We start from the raw sequence: 23,306 nt of genomic DNA, 5'->3' as shown, positions 1-23,306 counted from the left end.
CATGCTGAGTGGGGAATACACATATAAAACCTGAATCTGGAGCATTACAGATCAGTGGCTTAGAGACCCTGTGACCCAGAGAATCACAATTCCTTCTCTCTCTTTTCCATCTGAAGATGTAATTACTGCAGCCTTTGAAGAGGTTGAGCTTAGGAACACAAGACTGAAAGGGACCACTGGAAGGGTGACTGCATTCAGTTCCACCCTTATTGCCGGCAACCAACTGACAGATGTCTTGCTCTGGAAGGCTGACAGAACACGTATTCCACGTGGCACTACAAATACAGATGTTTTCCTATAATCTGTAACAATCAAACTGCAGTAAAATGAAAAAATATAGCCATAAAATTCACATGCAGACAAGAAAGAAAACCAAGAGCATAACCAATATTTTAGGCTCCTGCAACAATGGGAAGTTAGATAAATAAAAGTTGCAAATGATCCTACAGAGGAAGCCCATATCACCCAGGAAAAGCAAAACAAGTACACCACTTCAGATCTTATCTGGGGATGCAATCCCTTCTGCCCTAATCTTTCTGATAGTTTAAGGCTAAGCGGGACCCACCCATCAAGCACTTCAGGATTTCAATTACAATGACACTGCTGATCACCTGAACACTTTGCCTGTGTGCAGCCAGTATTTTACTGGAAGACCAAAAATTATGTCAAAAAGCTAACTCACGAGCCATAGAGGAGAGAAAGTGATTCTCACTGACTTTAATGGAAACAAAAAGAAGGCCCTGAAGCATGGCATTAAGGCTTCATTTCCCAGCTTCAGAAACCGTTCGTTCTGTTGTACAATCCCATCAATACTTACAGCAATTGACATCTAAAAATATCTTAGATCCCTTGCTCCCTCTTGTGTGCTTGGTTGGCTTTCCTAGAATTTCACCCCTCATTGCTGCTTAAGAACCTTTTTATAGTGCCTCATCTAAATTTATAGATGACCAACCTATATCTTCTTTGCTTTATTCTCCTGAAGCATAACACATCATCTTTCTTGCCTTTGTAACTAACCCACTTGTAATTGGTGGCAAATATAAAAATCCAGAAAATGGATGGCTCTCCTCCCCCTACTTGTCTGGCTGTAAGAAGACCCATATGATTGATTAAAGAGGATATACTCCCTTTTCACTTATGTAATCAATAAAACATGACTTAGATCAGCAGGTGTATGGTATTATTTAATTGCCTTAAGACATATGCTCATTTTTCCTTTTGCAACCATAAAAACATGAACTGAAACAATAAAATCCACTTAATTCATATTCTTAGAGTGAAAAGCTCTTGTCTGGTGACATCCAGCACTGGGAGGGGTTTCATTTTCTGAGAGCTTATAGGCTCAACTATAGCAACTGTTGTGAATCTCAGCTGATACCTGAATTAAATTACATTTAACTAAGTCATTCCAAGTAATTTGTTACTAATAGTGGGTTTAACAGCTGTCCATGTAAATTATTGTGAAAGCTTTTAAATTACTGGCTTTATTCAAGTCTTTAGATTCTTTTTTAATATTCAAACCAAAACGGATTATAATCTGTTTATCCTCTTTGCCAAGGCACCTGTAGAACAAAAAAAACATAATGTAAGTCACTTCTGTGTGAAACACATAGTGCATGATGCTCCCATCAATGGCATAATGGTATAAAAATCTGTAAGTGAATCCATGTTTTGAGCACAATATGAAGTAGTGAAATAGGAAACTGCAATTTTTGAGTCGTGTATTACCTAAGAAAAGACTTCAGCATATTCTGATGCTTTTACTCTCCAGGAAAAGAACTCAGTCACCTAAGTTTCAGTGATGTGGAAAACTTTTTAGCTTCAAGGTAAAGAAAACCCAAACAAACATACAAAGGTTAAAAAAAGGTTATGAGAAGTGTGTATGTAAAACATTGTGTTGCATACTTAATAACCCCATGGATATGCACCTGAGTATTTTCACCTTATCTCACATGCAAGAACAATAAAAACAAAGTGATTTTAACATATTATTACAAAGCCAGACAAAACAGACTTGTTTGGGGTAAGAAGGGCTACCTATAGGCAGCTAATTTACAGTCATTCAAAAACCTGGACATCCAGCATGTATATGTACCATGTAACACCATAAAATTTAAAACTTGGCAAAGATTTATTCATCTGCTTTGGTATATGCCCAAATAGCAAGTTAAATTCATTAAAAAAAATGTACATGAAGTTAACTGTGTTCTTCAGACTTTGCAGGATTCAAGTCTACTTGCATGATTACATCTCAGTAACCCAAGTTCCCCCTTCTCAATAAGCATCTATCAGGTGCATAGGCATATAATTAACTATCAGTTTTCATGGTTACTGTACCTCCACCACAGTATGCTTCCCACAACTCAAAAGTTATTAAATTCAAGTCCTCATCACTTGAAACAGGCTTAAAATAAATAATTAAAAAAGTAGCAAACAAAAAAATCAATTGCACAACTCTCAGTCTCAACTTCTTTTCACTCCTCCTTCAAAAAAAAAAAAAAAAAAAAAAGACCACACACCCAAATACTACTGCTGAGATGTTTGAGACAAGGATTTAAGACAGCTCAAATAAAACTTAGATCAGCATTTTCACTTACTTGTGCATCTAGAAAACTATGCTCCACCATGAATTAAAAGTTCTGCTTGGACTTTCATCCAATTTCATTCTGTAAGTAAGAAGACTTAGTCACGCTGAATAAACCTAAACAGTTTGTCTATATTGGGAAGATTTTCCTGCATTTGAATGTAGCTTTGAAGAATCAAGTACGCTAACATTAGACTGATTATCACTGATGAGCCAGAGTAAAGCAAAATTGAGGTCATCAGCCTATCAGGTAACCTGACTGTCTTGAAATGTGCACAATAGGATTTGTAACACAGACCACTTAACCCTAAAAAGGTTCATCTTGTGTATTACACTTTAATTTTGCAGACTTTTTTCATAAAGGTTGTCTTTAGGATTTATTTCCACTTTAAATGCTGAAAAGCTTTGCATAAGCCTTATGTCTTCTAAGATGAACTGGTGGTTTACACGCTAAAAATAGTTAATGTCTCCCCTTTTGAGGAGGGTGGAGGCGGTGGAGTTGTGATCAAAATACTTAGCCTTTCTGTAATTAGAACAATGAATCAAGATACCTGACTGATACTGCTTTTTGTTGTTAACAAGTACAGGTGTTACTATGCCAGCAAATACAATTGAAGACAAGTCTTTTAGAATATTTGATAATTAGAAAGTGGATAAATCCACCTCAGGTACAACTGCCATACAACCTCATTACTTACCCTCTTGAAATTTTTGCCACAACAGCGTACACTCTTACAGCAGAAACACATTCTTTCTTGTAATATCAGAATACTACCATTACAAGTATTGAAATTTCTATAATGATTTTTTTATTCCTTTTAACAGATTAACACTTTTTTGGACACACTGTATTTAGGATCCTCCCCTTCTATTGATTCCAGCTATGCTCCCACCTAAGTGAACTACTAAGGAAACTAACACATTTGCTGTCTGAAACAAAGTTGGAACATAGACTTGTTGCACAGTTTATTGCAGAAACCAAACAGCTATGGGCATTCTTAACACTTATACCATAAGGTTACAATGAAAAAAATTGATCTGGAAGCACAGGACCCATTTTCTTAAATCTACGCAAGAACTAACAGATGTATGTCATGACTACACATGACATTATTAAAAGACATTTAAGGCACTGTGCACAGTCTTTTTCCTAGCCTACATAGGCTGGGCCTAAGCAGCATTATCAAACATAATCATTACAATATCAGACAAGTTAAAAAAAACCCAGAAAACCAACCCAAAACTCAAAAAACTTTGTTTGAAAGTCAAGTTTTATTATTAAAATGTACAAGTAAAGGCCAAGGATGTTTTATTTATCTTATTATTTCCAAGACAGAAGAAGGTATGAGGACTTTGTGTCTATGATATTTCTCACAAATGTAAGGTGAGGGTTCTTTTAAGGGATAGGTTTTGGGGGTAGGTAAGATGCGTAAGGGGGCTAAATTAAAAATCAAGTATTATTGTATGACACCTACAGTCAGGCCTTTAAAAATGACCACTAGCCTGCTAAAATGGTGAAGTATTGCCAATTCAAATGAAGGCATTGTCAGAAAAAAATGGATTGCTGAGAGGCGTACCTACAGACAAAAAAGACAGGACTTCCTTGACGCAAAGCTGCAACTAACCATCGCCTTCACACAGAACTGTAAAGCAGCACAAATCTTCGAGCCAGTATGTCACCTTGGGAGCCTGATACAGCTCTTTTCACGTCTGCTTCTGCAACTGGTATTTCAACAATCTTGAAGCCCAACGGCGAGTTACCTGCATGAAAAAAAACAAAAAAGGGATGACTGATGAGGAAAGTTACTTCTTTCCCTCACAGCTGCCCAGTCAAAATCGGATGATGTGTCCATGCAGGAAAATTTTGCTTTGTCTCAAGAGTACTAGCTTGTTTCTTGAACTTCAGAACTTCTTGAATGTTTCAGAAAAAAAACCCACCCAAAACAACCCACAATTAACTATTCTCACACTCAGCAACCCTTAAGAGATGGGTTTACAAACCATTACTTTACTCTTCCCTCACAGCTTTACATAGATTTGCGCCTTTTTGTTTATGGCTCCGATTATGATCCAGCGGTATCCTTATAAATCTCTACACAGGCACGCAAAAGTTTTGCGAGGACACACTGCCTACAACGTCAAAACGCGAGCCACTCCCCAGTCTCTCCCGTGAGCGGTACCAAACGGGATTTAAAAAGAAAAGTCCTCCACCAGAACAGGCCCCACGAAGAGACATAGACTTTGTTCTTCAAAAAGAACTCAAAACAAACAGAGAAGGTCCCTCCGCCCCGCTGGCTGCCGGCCACCCCCGCGCGGTAGCCGCCGGCCCGCCCAACGGCGCTCCCGGCACCAACACCCGCTCGCAACCGCCGCACGGCCCCGGCCCGGCCCGGCCTTGCCCCGCAGCGGCACCGCTCCCCCGTGGCTCCTGCCGCCGAGGCGGACCGCGCTTGCGCCACCGCTGCCACACGGGCTCTGGCCTCGCCATGTCCGCTTCCTCCTCCTTCTCCTCCGCGGCCGCGCTGCGGCCGGTCACTCACCTCATCTTTGACATGGACGGCCTCCTCCTGGGTGTGTAGCCTTCGCCCCTCTCCTCTGCCGCGGCCGGGCGCCCGCCCTGCGCCGCCCGGCCCACTGCGCCGCCAGGCCCGGCCCGCTCCTCCGGGCGGCGAGGGGCCGTAGCTGGTGGCGGGCAGCCCCCTTAGCGCCGCGCCGCGCCGCCCCTCCGCTGAGGCGCCTCCTGGGGCCAGGGAGAGCGGGCCGGACCGGCCTGTGCGCTTGCGGCTGGTGCTTCACGGCCCTCTCGCTCCGGGCGGGCAGCCAGGGTGCCCCGGGCGGCGTTGCTTAAACCCGGCTGAAGGGATTAAAGCAACAGGAAGCGATTTATTTCCTTCTCCTCGTCCTGCCACCCCCTTTGCCTTTCGTGGGCAAATTTCGCCTGAATTAAAAGATCCGGGGCTGAGAGTGCAAAGGGCGCTTACCCTTAATGGTGTAGGACTGAATGAGGTTAGGGTGGCTGAAGGGAGAGAGGTGAGGGGTAGATTGGGGTTAAAAACCAGGGAAAGCGGGTACGGAGAACGGGTTTCCAGTCTGCAGAGCTGGAGGAGCCCGAGGGTGCGACACTGCCCCGGTGCTTGGAGGCCTGCAGGAGGCGGCCGAGAACAGCGGGTCCCTTGCCCTGGGGGTTGTTTGTGCTGTGCAGGGTACAGGACAGCATTTTTAAGCATTTGGAGTTGCAGTCTCCAACTGAAAAGTCTGGAAACTAGTGTGATAGTCATCTCCCAATTTTTGTATCAGTAGACTTTCAGCTTTGCAGGGCTATTCTGAAATCTGTCGTCTCCCGTGCTACAGCTAGATTGGATCTTGAGGTTTGAATAGTCAGTATGACTCGAACAGTATTTAAGTCTGCTCTTAACTATTTGCTGAAGCAGGGCCTTCTGCTGCATGTTGCCTGTAGAATAATGGAGTATTTTTGTATGTGACTTGGTTTTTGAAATAGTCCACGTGGATTATCGCACAGGAAGCAGCGTTGGATGTGGGTGAATTCTTAAAAAGTGTGAACTTGAGGTGTGTGCCTTCTTTCTGCAAAACCCAAATTGTTGCAGTTTCTGGAGAGACTGCTGTGAAGTCTAATGAATTACTCTGTTTCCAAGAAATGTGCACTTTTCCCTCCTTCATGCCTATAACAGGTGAAGGCAATTCAGTTACCGTGGTTTAAAACAAAAATGGCTTTACTCACACTATAACAAATAGTTTCAAGCATTTTAGAGCCTTTGGTTTCTGTCTGTTTCACCTGCACTTTCAATATGCTATGCAAAACAGTGATTGAGTTATTTCAGTTTCATTTTCAGTTTCACCACTGGAGTCTCAAATAGCTAGGGTTATGTTGTGGTTTGGTTTTGTTTTTTTTGTTTTTTGGTTTTTTTTTAATCCAGAACCAATTATTTTAATTTCATGCTTATTTAACAGTTTCAGGAAAGCTTTTTTAGTTACTACCGCTTTTTAGCAGAATTTGAAAATGTGCTTCACACAGAATACTCACCTGAACAGAACAGTCTAGGTAAGCAGTATGAATATTTAGGCATTGATATGGATATGTAAGATTTCTGTATCAGTTTTAATTGAATTTATTATGCACAGGTATTTACCGGATAGGTGCTTTAGCTTCGGACAATATTCGAGGAACTAAAGACATTTTTCTCAGATGCTATCCTGTCTATATTTAGAAATTGCCTTTCTGTAACATTCCAAACAGGCAAAACCAATACAAATCGAGGTTCTGACTCATGTTTAGTTCTCCAAACTCCTGCAGTTCATACAGTGAAGAAGCATTGAAAATACTCTAGATTATGAACTGTACCTCATACTGGGAAAGCAATTATAAAGGATCCATAATTCTTGAACCTAAGTTTGCCAAGATTGAGACACTTGAGGTATAAACCTACTCCTTGCTGGTATTAAATTTATGTGTTGTAAAGTATAGCTCCAGAGAAATACTTTGTCGCTTTCTGGATTCAAATAAAATAGCAGACATAAATTATGGCATTTTGTGTGCTTATATATAAAATATACTTACATAAAGAGTTTATGCCTGCTGGTATAATTCATTTTTATCCCTATATATTTATTATATCCCTATATATGAGGCAAAACTTTGCACTGATAAGTTTTGTTGTGTTTCCATTCCCCTAGTTACCGTTACGCTACAACGTGGATGTGATTTCTTCTATTTTAAAAAGTTGCATAGAAACAATGTGTTGTATTTCAGTAATCTTTTAGCTGTGATGAAAGCTGTAATTATGTATAAAATTAAACTGAAAATACTCTTGTGTCTTCCAGTACAGAGGCATAAAAGGGGCACCACCTTGATGATTTTCATAATGTACACTTCCTTTCAGAGGACTTATAGTACTTTTCAACCTCCAAATACTTCGAGTTCTGTCACAACTTTAACATAATTGTTGGTGAACCTGTTTGTTTCATGACGGTTGTGACCCTTAGGAGGCAGAAAGGCAGTCAGGAGACTGCTTGGACTTCCCCAAGATTTCTGAATGTTTCATGAAATTTGGAATAGTTTTGGGGAAGGAATGAAATAGGGGCACACAGGCTACACGCTTTCTGCCCAACCTGTCTGCTGTAAATCTTCTGAATGAGACAAATGGTTATATTGATGTAAACCTACATGAGAAATAAGATCTCCTTTAATTTTCTTAGGAAATTTTTCATGTGTCACATAGTGTTAAAGATGATAAAATGAATTACATACATATTTCTAGAAGCTATAGAAATCTGCATAAAATTACTTCCTTTGAAAGAGCACAAACAAAATTTTTGGTATTGGATATCTAAAAGCTACACTTTTGTACCTAGATAGCTGGTTGCATTTTTCAGAATCTGAAGCTTTAGGTTTTGCAATAATTTTCGCAACGAAGTAGTGTGTGAAAATGTATGTGACTGTTTTTGGAGGTTCTCACCTAAACCTTGCCGATTTTGTAGAACAAATATGACTTGATCTGTAAATGATGAAAAATTGAACATTAAATTGATCTAATGTAATGTGTCATGGACTTGCTTTCTATAGCTGACATACTTGCTTCTGATTAAGGAAGGTAGGATATCTTCTGATAGGAAGATTTTGAAAATATTCATGAATACTTCATAACTGTGAGTATAAAATCCTTAAATGAGGTCTGAGGCACTTACAAGGTTCTTGACTTTGGAAACAATCCAAGTGTTACCCTATAGAACCTGCATCCATATACTTTAGTGGCTAAGGCTAGGCTATGTGAAAGTGTTGCTGAGTCTGATCTTCTGTGACTTTATCTCCCCCCATCTCTTTAACATAATTGAGACTGATTAAGTTGTCCTTGAGTCCCACCTTGATATATCAGCTTACCTTCAATAGGGAAGTTCTTGCCCCTGAACTGCCAATGCAAGTACTTCATCCTTTTCGTTAGGAGTCCTTCTGTATCATTATTTGAAGTGTTATCTAACACCCTTTTTTCAGCACTTATAATCAATGCCGTTCACGCTTTTTCTGGGTTTTCTCCTTTTGGATTACCTTCTCTTTCCCTTTGAGCTGTTGGATGAAATCTTAGTTTTTTGTCTGTTGTTCCAGTTGCCAGGAAATTAGCACACTGGAAAGTAATGCTCTCATTTAGTAAGTAAAATATGTGAACAGCACCTCTAGACAGCTTGTTATTTAATAGGTAAAATTAATTGAAGGACTTTTTTTTTGTAGGAAACTCCAGCTGCAATAGGAAAAACAGCCTTTGTGCTAGTGTACTACAGTTACATCCTGCTTTATTATATATATGCAGCAAGATTTAGTTAGCATAGTTTATAAGTGGAGCTCACTTCACTGTGTAGTATAAACCAGAGGAAAAGGAATAACTAAATTTGAATTTTTGGTGTACTGCTGTACTTTTTTTTTTTTTTAAACCAACACTTTTGTAGTGTTAAATTTCTACTTGCTTTCCTACAGCAAATCCTAACAATAAATGCTCAGCGCTTGTACAGTAGATTGCTTTTTCTTAAAATGCTCTAGTCTTTTCCTACAGAAGACTACAGTTCTAACTGCTAGTATGTAGTATAATTAAAACTATTAAACCTACTTATGTGTGTGCTTATCCGACACACACAGTACAGGGTTAGCTGGCTGAAATAAAAAAACAGAACATAAGTTAGGGATCTTTGATACCTAAATAAATATTTTTGTTATAGTTGTACTGTTTAGTGTCTGATCCTGGCATTTTAGCATATTGTAAAAACATACAAAACCAATGCTGAAGATACAGAAGGAAAAATCTATTGAATTTGTGCAAAATATACAACTAGAGTAATGCCCCCTAGGATCTATCTTCTCAACTTACTGCATAGGTTGTATTTTGAGCTATGACAAGTGGGTTTTTTTACGTAATTGTAGCCAACAGCTACCCCACCACCAGACCACGAACAGGATTGAATGTTGCCTCTGTTGATCTGTGCCTAAACTTGTAGGGGGCTGAAAAGATTTTAAATTAGAAATTAAATTATCTACAAGCTGCATGTATAATATTAACCTTTCCTAACTGACAAATGAACTTAGGAAAACTGCTGCAAAGATGTTTCTTAGCATTGTGCTTAAAGCTGAACTAAAGCTAAATTAACATGCAGAGAACATGACACTTTAGTGTAGACAGTTTAGTCATGTATTTATTTTTGTTTAAATTTTTGTTAGGAGTAGTGACCGTTTTAAGTAAATTATTATCCTTGCTGGTGTCCCTTAGTGTTGTGAAACGGCATCTTTACATAAGATAAGTCAGCATATTCAAGTAGATTTAAAGAGATGGTTTCTAAAGCAGCTTAGTTTTGAAAGATACCTTCGCCGTAACTCAAAGTCGTGTTGGACTGTACAGGCACAGGTATGCCAGCTTGTTCTGACCATTCACAGGGGGGCGAGAAGTAGTTTAGGCAGCTGGGATCAGAAGTTGCTGCTTTTGCAGCTGCTCTCTCCTTTGTGTGGAGAAGACTGCTGGATTCTTGCGTACCACTTCTAAGCAACTCCTGCGTGGCTAGTCACACAGGTAATCTCTGGTCTATAATATAGAAGAAATTAACTTGCAGTTAAATTCATTGCAGTGTTGTGAGACTCACAAGAGTTTTGGCATGTTTTCTTTTTCCCCAGTGTTACCTACCCATTGTCACAAGGTCAGAAGTCAAAAAAGTACTCTTACTTTCATTTCATTGTACAAGTTGCCTAGGAGATTGCTGTTACAGGAAAACTGGTAAGAGTTCCGTGCTGGAGTTTGCGTATGTGCATGCTGTCTTTTATTTTACAGTGTGAATGGGAGGTTAAAACAGCTTCCGATTTCTTCTGCATCAGAGCAAATAGCACCAATTCAACTAAACATCAGTCCTCTGTAGATTTTCCTCTATTTATGGCTTAAGTGTAGGAATTAATCTTCCTAGGCTATAAACTGGCAATCTTGTAAGCCTATTTTCTGCTTCTAGGTAGTGGAAACTTACTTTCTTGCCATTCTCCATTTCCATCTGATTTTGGGGAACAAAGAAGGAAACAAAAATACTGTCTTGCTTCTGTGTTATGTACTTGTATTTTGTTACAAAAACAAAGAGATTAAGGATATTATTAGATTAAAATACCTCATAGATGCTTCATGAGCAAATTTTGGAGATAAGTAAAACAGCTCCTCATTGAGAATTAAGTAACCATAAATAGAGTAAATAAGATTTGTCATGTGCTTGAAAGCTAACATTTTAATTTAACAGCAAGGAAAATTTTGGCAAGGACCTAACAAACATACTAACCTAGTGTCTAACTTCTATTATTCCCATGAATGATTCGCAAATTATCCATCCACATAGTTGCCTGTTGTTTGTGGTTAGAATAACCTAGAATCGGAGAGTAGTTCAGCATCTGTAGAACAGGGTTTTTTTCATTTCTGTAATGTTTACCACATTTCAAAATGCCATGGGTAGCATTAGCAATGATCTTTTTTTCTCCCTGGGGAATTAACAGAGGAATGCTCCCAAGCTGAAAGATCCATGGTTTGATTTTAATATTGCACATAAATTACACACAAATGCAATGTATTTTTGGTGCTTATTTATTTATTAGTTGCACCAAACCCAAAGCATTTGGTTTTAAAAGGAAAAAAACCCACATGCTAAATAAATTAATCCCAAGAGATTTCGAATTTCCACTGTTAATAATGTGGCTTTCGTTTTCTGACTGTTACACGCATTCAGTTGTATTAGAGGGCCTTTAGCAAGTGGAGAGGTATGTTTTGAAGGTGCTGGGAGTCTAAAGGTTCTGTTTAGTCATTTTAAAGATGCACACAGCAGTTTGACCATTTATAAAAATCAGACTCTTCCTGTGCCTAAATGCAGATTTTCAAATCTGTTTGTAGATGATAAGGTTTTATATTTGTTGGCTACATACACTGTTTTGTGTATAAAGTTCCAATTATTTTGCTTTGAATGTAAATAATAAGGTGTCATAAATGGAACAGAATTTCACACAAAGAAAAGGTGCATAGAATTTTCCCTTATAATAACACTATTTCCAGCTGCTGCGTTCCAATTTTCTTTTTACTTAAGAAGAAAAACAACATTAACAACCCTGGATTTATTATTCTGCATACTGGCAGTGGTTACACTGTATGCCATCTTGGGCCCAACTCTGCAGCTCTTGTTCTGAGTAGTTGTAATTCATTCATGTAGCCTTGTGAGTTGGCCAATTGAACTCTTGAGAGTGCAATTTTTAAGGACACCTTAATTTGTCTGGATAGGACAGTTTACTAGCAAAATTCTGCTCTGTGAGTTCTGCTGGTGTATTTTCTCTGAGGGACAATCTTATTCTTGAAAAATGGCATTTATACTTCTAATGTTGGGGGGGAGGAGTGTTGGGTTTTGTTACTATTTTTAACTAGTTTCTTACTTTTTTTTTTTTTCTTTATTGGCAACAGACCTTAATGGTGTTGATAATTTTCACAATATGATCATTGCTCTTTTAAAGACCAGGAACTATGTTAATTAACAACACAAAAGCAATTAAGCTAAATATCTTCTCCCTTCAAACTTGATATCTATTGCTTTCATTATGGACAACTGATTTTCTTTCGTGTGATGTAGAGACTGCTAGTGATTGTTGCTGCTTCTGTTATGTGTTTCTGTACCTCTCTGTACTGATCCTCATTTCTTTCACAAGACTACTGAGAAGTATTTAACCAAGATCATTTTTGTATCTTATAATGGTTCTGACAAAGACTCCTGACCTCGATTTATCCTTTTCCTCCCCCTCAATAATAATAATAAAATCAGTGTTCTGACCCAAAGTTCCTTGAGGTACTGCCAACCTTTATCAACATTTTTCTTGTTACTTAGACAGGAGAAAACCATCCTGTTTTATTTATCTCACTTTTGACTTCCTTTCCTTCAATAACCAGTGAGGAATGCTTGTCTCTGTTTCTTGTGTCTCTTTTTTTGATGGCTGACAACTTTTTTCTTTTTCTTTGTTTTTTTTGAGGGGGGCAATATTTTGCTTCTTGAAGGGTTGCACACCTATTGACAGTATCAATGTTTGCTATTTATGCTTTCTGTTCTTGTGCAGCTTTTAATAATTTTTAATTCCTCTTATAATAAATAACATTTTCCATAGTAGTTTGGCAATAAGTCTGATGCTGTAATTTGGAAAAACTTGCATCTAAGCGGACACTGCTTTTTCCCAAGTATGGTTTTGCTGTTGTTATATATAATAGCTGGTTTCTTTTTAAAATGTATTCTTACTTTTCTTCCTCCTTCCCTTTTGAGGTATATGAAGTATTTTTGTAAAAGTCATCAAATGTGTCCTACTTCTAGTAGGCTGTGTGTCTCTGATGAAACAGGTTTATTTCTAGTTCTTGAAAGCTTTCCTTTGGGCACCAGTTAGGTATCAGCACTCCATATATTACTTTTTTCCTCTGCTGTTAGTTTTTGCCTGTGCTGTGCCTGTGTGTGGTTCTTTTGGGCTAGTTTCATGTGCAGTTTGTTTCGGGATAATGCAAGACAACTGAGAGGAAAACCCAGTTTATTTTTTTGTCAGCCCAGTCTTTCTATCTAACATCCATAGGAATTTACTCATGACCTTTGTCGTTGTATAATATATACGGCGTTATACAGTGTTTCATTCTCCCAGCTCATTCATATACGTTCTCTGACCTGGTGTAATAGTTCCAGCAGCCCCTGTGTAACCTTTGCTCTCCAAAGGATAGAGACATGCTAGTCCTTTGCAGCAGTTCTGTGCTTGCGGGTGCTGAACTGATTGGGTTTGCTGCCAAGCAGCTGAGCCCTCTTGTTCACTCCTGGGCGTTGATTGTCTGCTCTGCATAAATATTAGTTCACGCAGGTTCTCTTTCACAGTGTTGCTATATACTGCAAATTACCCACTCATGTTAGGGCATTTTTTTGAACATTATGTCTTTAAAATTGTGTTCTGCTTTAACTGGTCCATTTGGGTGTAATGTAAACTGCCACAGAGTACGTATTCAAACTAATAGACCCTTATTTGATTACTGACCAGTCATGAGAGGAAGTGTCTTTGTTGGATTGGAATGTTTTATGAGTTTGACGCTGGTACTGTGCATTTGGGAACATTTCTAAGGAACAGGAAAAAATTTGCACTAATACTGGAAGAAGAATGGAATGAAAGATAATGTGCGTTTAATGAAAAAATAGGGATTATAGTGTATCAGAAGGTCTGAAGTGGGAGAAGTTAATGGGTTTAAGGTGGAGCGTGAGTACACTGAGACATAATTTAATTTGAATAAATTGTTCTATGGTAAAGATTTCTTTTTTTGGTTTTGTCTCTTCAGGGCAAAAGAGTAGACCTGTGCATGCCTGTAAAGTGACATAACCTTGGATAATGTCATCGTTCTGCTACAAGACCATTACTGCAAAAAATTACACCATGTGAAATAGTGGATCTTTTTATGCTAGGACTGAATCCTCTCTACAGCATTATATTATTATTGGACTAACAAAACGTTCTTTGCTTTGTGGCTCAGGGGAGATGGAGCCACAAAGAGTGTATCACAATGCAATAAATTTCTAGTCTTTAAAAATTAAAACCAGTGTTTCATGGGGAACATATCTCAGGAAAATGAAAATATTTGGGCCACTAAGGTATTGTAGTATATCTAATTGCTATTCCACTGCCTAATAACTTGCATTGTTATTATTGTTGTAGATCATATTTTTATGATATTTGTCCTTCTCCCATTTTTAATTTGAACGTCTTCATTTTCCATGAATGAAGGCGTCTAAGAGTAAAGAGCAAGAAGTAGTGTTGCTATTCTGGTTTTGTGTGTTCTAGAACTTTAAAATTGTTATGTGGCAGTTGATTGCAAATTGTACAGTATTGTAAAATTTAGTTTTTTAAAATGTTTGACTCACCGTTGACTTTGCATAGTTTACTGTTTATCATGGCTTTGCCTTTTTCAAAAAGGAAGTGAACTATTCCCCTTCCCTCTTTTGGAAGTTGTTACAGAGAGCAGGTAATTAGCGTGTGCACTTGGAAACACTGTAGAATAACAAGATAAAATTGAAGTTCTAGGTTCTAAGGGTTAGGTTAAAAAAAAAAAAAAAGTTTTGCGTCTTTATGCCACTTGTTATACTAATGCCAGTTCTACCAATTTTTTTCCATTAAAAAACCCTAGAATTCTCTCTTACAGATTAAAAAAAAAAAAAGGTTTTGATTTTACCTGCTCATTGTATTCAAAGTTTTAAAGAACTTTGGTGTGTTTTTTAGCTGCCTGTTACCTGAGTCTTCATACCTTTAGAAACAGCTGCATCTTCTAAAAACCTCACACTACACCACTGCAAAATTTCTGGGTGGCTGCGATCTGTCACACACAACCTCCCCTGTCCAGGCTGGTCCCTGAAGTGCCCTGAGAGGAGAGCTTTCTGGAGTCTGCTGTAGCACCATTACTGCTGTCCAGACCATTCTAATGCTGTGGAAAGCAGGATGGTAGAGAGAGGAGGCAGTCTACACATATGTTGGGACAAGATTTGAAATAACATATGACCTGAGTGCTTCTAGGTCCCAGGGTTTAGAAATAGCCTATGATTTCCAAAATGTATACATTGGGCCTACAGAAGTAACTGTACTTATTAATGGCAGTGTTAACAACACGTAGGAGTTTATCCCAGTACTTATGTGCATATGCAAATATACTTTGTATAGCAGTCATCATATGGCATCTTGGTCTCTGAGAAAACTTCTGAATTTTGATGGCATCTTGAGAAGTGTCATAGCATTAGGAATTTTCTTCTGTTATGTTTATTTTTGTTGTTAAGGTTTTGCTAAGACTGTGCTCTGAATTCTGCAGTTATTCTGTGGATATCATTCCTTGGATATATTATGTTAGTATTGCTTTTATCTCAATTATATTTCATAAATAGAAGAAAGTCTGTGAAGTGTTCATCATAGTATTAGGCTTTCTGTACATGCTAATTTTTTTTTTTTCCTAGGTATCTGTTTGTTTTAAAGACTTTAGAATCTTTCAAATAATATTCTTTCAGTTTGGAAATTTCCAGTGCTCTAAAAAACCCTACAATTCCTGGATAAAGCTTTAGAGATACAGGGGATGTCTTTTCATGTGTGTATGTATATGAAGGAGAGGATTTCTTCCATTTAAAATAACTATTAAGATAATGAGTGGCTTTTCAGTAACTCTGAAGTTGTCAAAGAAAAATGCCTTAAAAATATGTCAGAATTTTCTTGGAGAAGTCTCTTTGCATAACAGAGAGTTAACAATAAAACTGGATTATATGGTTTATGAATTAACTAGGCCTGGTTTTTCCCCTAATCAAAGCTTTTGGCTTTAAGAGTTGGCATTTCAGGATCTGTAGCTGATACCTGTCTGCATTATACTGGTTAAAGCTGCTCTCTACATAAATCTTCCTATGTTTCCCCTGCCTCTCCCCCAGGCAATAATACAAGATGATTAAATTATGTGTTAGCGTGGTTTTTCTCTCCTCATTGCCCTGGTTAATTGAGAAATGGCTATATGTTCTTAGAAGTTTCTGCTAAGAGGGGAAAAGAAAAGCCATATTCTAAGATTTATAGCAAAAACATGGAAGTTATTCCCCTCTTCATCCATTCCGTTTTCTAATACTGTAGTTCAAGATGGAATAAATTCATGTTTTCTTTTTCTTCCTTCTGTTATAATTGCAGCTTTCAGGTGACTAAAACAAATATTCCTGTTTGACCCAAATGTTTCTGTATTTGTATATAAAGAAAAGGAAGGCAGAATACTTTTTTTTGTGTGTGTACTCTTCAGTAGATATTTAGTTTACCTTTCTCTTCATAGTATCTTGCATACTGAAATTGTGAGCTTCAGTTCTCTGCTTTATATTCTAATTGTATGTGCAAGAAATTATGTTTCATTGATGTTCTAACATTATTCCAAAGTATATCTCAAAAGAGTTACAATAAGAAAAATACTTCCAGTACCCATTCATTCTTTCTGGGTTGGATCCTACACTTACCTTTCTTCTCTCCTCCTGTTTCTTTAAAGTAGTCTTCTTGTGCTGTGAATTAAAAACAGGCTTGCTTTTGAGAAAAAATACTCTGTAAGTTTAGGCCCAACTGAGATTTGATCTGATTTTCCTAGAAATTGTTCTCACTAAAGTCTTGAAATCCTCATCGTATCTGAGTCTTCGTGACTTGGCAGCTGATTTGATAGTGCTTATCAATAACTTTTCCCCAAAACATTGTTCTTTCATGCCATTCTTCTTTTAAAGGTGAGCGCAGCATGGAAATACCTCATTCAGAAAGATTATATTTGTACTCATGAGTGGTTACAAGGTGCCCAATACATAGGTGTTGTACCATATCAGAGGTGTAATAAGGTGTAACTTACAGATACCGCTCTTTCCTTGGATAGAAGTAAAGGAGTTCACACAGGTGTTACAGAATCCTACAGTTCTGTTTCAATAACAGTACCTACTCCTTTCCTTCAAGCTACGAAAATTTTTATCGATAATATAGGCCCAGAAGCATAAATCAAATATTCAACAGAATAGTTTACAAAGATCAATGATTACAGGTATTGTATAACTGTACTTAATGGTAATCTAAGTTTGAAAAATGTATTACCCATTTGAATTGTCTATAATGGAGCCTTTGAGACAATTACAGACTACCAAGGAAATTATTTTTTCACAGAGTGATGACGATGATGCAATTTAGTGGCTTCAGTACTGACAGTGTAGATGGTTCCCATTTCCAGTTCAAGACCTACTTAAGCTCCTCTAACAGTCCATGGGAGGGAGTTAAATTCTCGAGAGACATGCTAGATTTTCTATAATTAATAATAATAATAATAGGGTAGAGGGTACTGTCAGAAGAAATCCTGTTCCTGAAGAAAACAGCTTTAATTCTTATGTAATTTCATTTTATTTATTTGTTACCAGCAAAGTTTCAAAGCTCTAGAAAATACACGTTTATAACAGAAGTGATGACAGGCCGACAGCCCTGTAGCAGTACCACCATGAACCATGTCAACCTAACACAAGAAAAAACCTCCAACCTCTTCGCTTATGACAAGCTCAGTGACTAAAGCTGCCCCTTACATTTTAGAGGGTAGACTGTAGCCATGTTGAACAGTGTTCAGCTCTGTTTGCTTTGATTGCAACGTTTCATACAATTGGATTCTTATATTAATAGTTAGACTTGCTTTTCAGACAACAGAAAAAAACAAAAGGCTTTTCAGCTTGCTGATGGAATACCAGATTTGCATTTTTGTGCCAAGTTTTCAATCTCCTTGGAAACTACTCTCCAGAGGCTATTAGAAGGATCTGGCCTATGGTGCATTTGCCTCTTTTCAGAAGAGAAAGGCCTTTGGTGATGAGCTGTTTTTTTTATTATTGCAACTTGTAGACCTTCTAATTCTTTTTTCCTTACATTTAGGAAACACCTAAGTTACCCTGTGTAACTGGATATGCAGCTTTAACTATATGCCTAGGACATATTAGTCCTTCTAACAGTTTCAAAACATAATGGGTCAAAAGGTATAGCCTTAGGACTTCATCTTTGTGTCTAAAAGTCATTTAAGTTCCAGTGGCTCAGTTCAGTGTATTCAGCAAATGAAGCAGACACTTTGTATTTTGCTGATTGTAAGCTTGATTTTCAGATCAAGCAAAAGGAGATTACTGGAATGGGGTCAGGGAAGCTATTTATTGAACAGTGTCTGTTACAAATGGCATTTTTCAGAGTTATTTCATATTCAGGTGTTAGTAACTTCTACTTCATTCTAGATTTTGTGTGTCAGATCTGTTTGGATACTGCTGAATACGGCTGTTCATAATCGTTTTCATAGTTGCTATATATAGTTGCATAAGTGATGCTTATATTAATCATTTCTAGCTATTGTTTTTGCCACACCTTGTCAGGTGTTAATCAGAGAGACTAGTTTTTTTCCTAATTTCCTTAAACTTCTTGTCCCTTTCTGTGAAACTGCCTGCAATGCACCTTCAAAAACAGTTTTCACATTTACAAGCAGAATGATAGCAAATTGTTGCTATGGAGCAAAGAAATTTTTTTTGTAAATCTAATTTCAGGTTAGTTACTGTGGAATTGGAAATGCAGACCTTATCTAAAGTGTTTATATTCAGAAACTGTGAGCTTGATTGTCTCTTGCTTGTACCATTGTGACTTAATTGATTTCAGTAGATTTGTACCTAATTCTGAGTAGTGAGAGAAAGGCTACTGGATTTTTATTTATTTTTTTTCTTCTTTAGTTTTTGGATGGAGGGAAGGAAGTAGGGGCTATTTTTAGAAATAAAGTAAAAAATCTCATCTTACCTGCTTATTGAGCATATACTTTGCCAGCCTGTCTTTTGCAAGCGCTGTTGCAATAGAACTAAGCACACCACAGCGAAGTAACTCCTGTGTCAGGCTTATTAAATTCCAGCTGCAGGAGAGTGAAGCTGCTTGTGTCGCAAGATGTAAACTTTGACCTCGGCTTGCAGAACTGAGGTAGAAGGGAAGAAAGATTGAGTGAAAGTGGAATGACTCCTAGTTCGGTTCACAATATCTGTTTTTATTTTTAGCACATTAATCATATGGAAGAATGAAATGACAGACTAAAGTTTCTTGCACTCTTTGAGTCTCTGAACATATATTTTTTATTTCATTTAGTAGGATACACAGCGGTGTTTCTTGTAACTCTAAGCTGTCACACTCAAAACAGAGTCATAACATTTCCGTTATGCCCAGAACCACTCTCTAGCAAAATAAGATTCAGCCTCTCCCCTTTGAGATAGCTGAAAATATAACCTTAATAGCTACTGTTGGAGAGTCTTCTTCCAGCTTTCTATTTCTCCTGTAGTCCTTGTGTGAATTGGATTCACTGACATGTTAGTGAGATTCTCCGCCTGAACCTTTTTGTAATCACTGTATTCTTCCAGGATTGTAGTGTGGATAAGTTTTATGTCTTTTTATAAAACATCCCTGGTACTGTTTTGTTATTTTTCCCCTGTTTTGAACAAGAGATAGTAGAGGTTAAATGGATTTTGATGTTTGAAGACCTTATGCTAGTTTAGAATTGTCATAATGTGCTAAAATAATACTAGGTCAGTTTGATCCAAGTGCAGGACTTAAGAGGTGGATCTGATCTCAGTCACCTCCTCTCTGCCAGGAAATGCCACTCTTAGAAAAGCTTTAGAAGCTAAAATATCTTACTTGAAAGTTGGGACCGGGTCCAGTACATCCGCCTTTAGGTACCTGATGTATGCCAAATTTTTAACTGTTCGCTATAGCAGTTGACTAAAATAAAATAATTTTTGTGTGCAGTGAAGAGATTGATACTTTTTTTCCCAGATGGAGATCCCTGGGGTGGTTTCAAACAGGTGATTTGAAACCCTTTCACAGGTATTTTGCATCAAAAGTTTAATTTTGAAATGTCTCCTTGACGACTTACAGGAACTGTAGTTGATGCCTCGTATTTGCATTTGTTTTTCAAGTTTCCTAATCAGTCTGCGTCTGCTATATTAAGTAGAGACTTTGTATGATGGGAGGTAGAGTTCTTGTGCAGATCACACAACTTTGTACAACAATTTTCACAACAGAAGCCTAGCTCAAAATATGCTGAGAAGATTTTCCAGTTAATAAAGGCTAACATAATCTCTGTTTTTAGTGTGGTTGTATATACTGGTATTACTAGGTAGACTAAATCATCTATGCAGAGATGCTAAAGATTTTCAGCAAAATTTCAAATATGTACTGGGAGGAAAACTATACCGCTCTTCAGCAGCAGGACTGAGAATTAGTGTGTAAATACGCATGAAGAAAATAAAAGGAATTCTATTAAATAACTTATTGCATACTGAACTCTGTAAGTGGCAGTTTGTTGGGGAATATTAATACAAAGATCTAGTAATGATACAGTCCGACTGCAGTTGAGTAGCAGACTGGCTTAATTTCCTGGGAATAGGAAAAGTTCCTTTTGCCGTACGAGGTGTCCTAAGCGCACAGCATCTGCTGTTCAGGTGCTGGAGTGCAAATGGTGTTTGAGCTCAGAAACACAAAAGCATTGTGCCTGGGATGGTGCTTTGAGCAACCTGATCTAGTGAAAGATGTCCCTGCCCGTGACAGGGGGCTTGGAACTAGGTGATCTTTAAAGGTCCCTTCTAACCCAAACCATTCTATGATTTAGGTACCTGTCTCTCAGTGGGTTCAGTGGGGCTTAGTTAAAAGCTTCTGTGGCGAAGTATAAGTTTCTGTTTCACCATGCCAATTATAAGCAAGCTGATGATAGTCTAAAACAAATTACAGTCTTCAGTAGTTCTGTGCTTCTACCCATGGGGTTAGGAAACAAAAAGAGCTCATGTACCGTCAGTCATGATAGTCCACTAACTTTGAGTGGTCCTGCTCTGGGCTGCAGGCTGTATTTGACCCTGGAGTCAGTTAGAACCTGCCTCCGGCTTGCTGCGAGTCTGGAGGTAGGACAGCTCTCGGTGTCACCATGTGAGGTTTTTCAATGCTCTGTGAGAATAGCCCTCTACTCTGATCCTCAGCCCCACGTGGGAGGTGAAGGCTGTGGTCACACGACTTCAGAGAAGCCTGTGGCTCGCCCGGGTAGAAGTCCACACTTACCATGTGGTGTTGGAAGTCCCTTAAATTGGTATCTATACCATGGTTTTGAGGTTTCATCTACGGTTTTCAAACAAGCAGTGATTACAGCTCATAAAACATAATTTTGTTTGCTGTATCACACTTGCCTCATGAATCTCAAAGGTATGATTCTTTTTTTGTATTTTAGATTCTAGTTAGGATTAGGAGTTCTTGGTATACAACTATTAAAGAGATACTGTGATCAAGTCTTGCAGTATTTCTGACACTTTCCTCTTGATTGTAGGTGGTCAGCCATGATGAAATGTCCTCTCTCTTGGAAAATCAAGTCATTGATGATGTTTGGTTTTCTCCTCGTAGTATTACCACCACAGAGAAATTACTCCATCAGCAGATTTACTTCCAAAATTTTAGGTGCTCTTGAGTGGACGGAAGAGATTAGCTTTATTAATCTGTAGTTCTTTACACTTCCTTTGTGGTAGTATGTTTGACACATTACTGCAATTAAGTTTAGAACATTGTCCAAGGCCACACTGGAAAAATAATGATTTTCTTTTCCATTAAAGTCACTCTGTCTTTTGAAATGTTTCCACTGTTTAGGAAACTGATGTTTTGGACAGTATTACAGGGAGTGATTTAGAAACATGTAACACTGAAAGTCAACAACTTGAATTCGCAATTCGCCCAAGTCTATATATATATATATATGTGTATATATATATATATATAGTCTCCTGGGCAAGCAAAAGCTTTCTGAGAAACAGGAAATGGGTATTAGAAGAGAACTGTGGTGTGCTGAAGAGAATTTTCTCTTTGGTCTCATTTTGTTGGTTTTATTTTGAGGGAGGAATAAAGTTTTCTGACTTTGTTCCCTTCTCTTGATTATTCTTTTTCCCATTGTTGCTGCTTTAGGTTGTCAGTTAAACAGAACAGCTCTGGGATGTCTGTTCAGGGAAGGTTATGTTTCTTGTAGTTCTTCCTGAAGAAAGTATATCTTTGTATTGGGTTTGCGTGGCAAGGTTTTGGTAGCAGGGGGGCTACAGGGGTGGCTTCTGTGAGAAGCTGCTGGAAGCTTCCCCTATGTCCAATAGAGCCAATGCCAGCCGGCTCCAAGACGGACCCGCTGCTGGCCAAGGCTGAGCCCATCAGCGACGGTGGTAGCACCTCTGGGATAACATATTTAAGTAGGGGAAAAGTTGCTGCGCAAGGGCAACTGCAGCCAGAGAGAGGAGTGAGAATATGTGAGAGGAACAGCTCTGCAGACACCAAGGTCAGTGAAGAAGGAGGGGGAGGAGGTGCTCCAGGCACCGGAGCAGAGATTCCCCTGCAGCCCATGGTGAAGACCATGGTGAGGCAGGCTGTCCCCCTGCAGCCCATGGAGGTCCATGGTGGAGCAGATATCCACCTGCAGCTCGTGGAGGACCCCACACTGGAGCAGGTGGATGCCCGAAGGAGTCTGTGACCCCGTGGGAAGCCCACGCTGGAGCAGGCTCCTGGCAGGACCTGTGGACCCATGGAGAGAGGAGCCCACGCTGGAGCAGGTTTGCTGGCAGGACTTGTGACCCCGTGGGGGACCCACGCTGGAGCAGTCTGTTCCTGAAGGACTGCACCCTGTGGAAGGGACCCACGCTGGAGCAGTTTGTGAAGGACTGTCTCGTGTGGGAGAGACCCCACGCTGGAGCAGGGGAAGAGTGTGAGGAGTCCTCCCCCTGAGGAGGAAGGATCGGCAGAAATAACGTGATGAACTGACCGCAACCCCCATTCCCTGTCCCCCTGCACCGCTGTGGGGGGACGAGGTAGAGAAAATTCGGGAGTAAAGTTAAGCGTGAGAAGATGGGAGGGATGGGGGAAGGTATTTTTAAGATTTAGTTTTTATTTTTCGTTATCCTACTCTGATTTGATTGGTAATAAATTAAACTAATTTCCCCAAGTCACGTCTGTTTTGCCTGTGACGATAATTGGTGAGTGATCTCCCTGTCCTTATCTCGACCCGTGAGCCTTTCGTTATATTTTCTCTCTCCTGCCCAGCTGAGGAGGGGAGTGATAGAGCAGCTTTGGTGGGCACCTGGCATCCAGCCAGGGACAACCCACCACAGTCTTAATTAAGAA

General features: G+C 38.8%; 2 protein-coding genes across 2 annotated transcripts in view; one reads left to right on the top strand and one right to left on the bottom strand.

The window, feature by feature from the left end:
* The window catches only part of STS (steroid sulfatase), a 106,949-nt gene extending 101,633 nt beyond the window's left edge, over positions 1-5,316 (bottom strand). Inside the window, exons 1-2 of the mRNA XM_050910793.1 lie at positions 5,125-5,316; positions 4,166-4,345 (exon numbers count right to left, since the gene is read on the bottom strand). The gene's annotated coding sequence lies outside the window, so the exon portion shown is untranslated. The remainder of the gene's footprint in view (positions 1-4,165; positions 4,346-5,124) is intronic.
* The window catches only part of PUDP (pseudouridine 5'-phosphatase), a 75,635-nt gene continuing 57,399 nt past the window's right edge, over positions 5,071-23,306 (top strand). Inside the window, exon 1 of the mRNA XM_050910814.1 lies at positions 5,071-5,155. Coding sequence (XP_050766771.1) covers positions 5,071-5,155 — 85 coding nt within the window. The remainder of the gene's footprint in view (positions 5,156-23,306) is intronic.

Source organism: Gymnogyps californianus, chromosome 1 (assembly GCF_018139145.2).
Source record: "Gymnogyps californianus isolate 813 chromosome 1, ASM1813914v2, whole genome shotgun sequence".
Taxonomy (NCBI): domain Eukaryota; kingdom Metazoa; phylum Chordata; class Aves; order Accipitriformes; family Cathartidae; genus Gymnogyps; species Gymnogyps californianus.
Note: the sequence above shows the minus strand (reverse complement) of the source record. Positions and strands in the feature narration are given on the sequence as shown.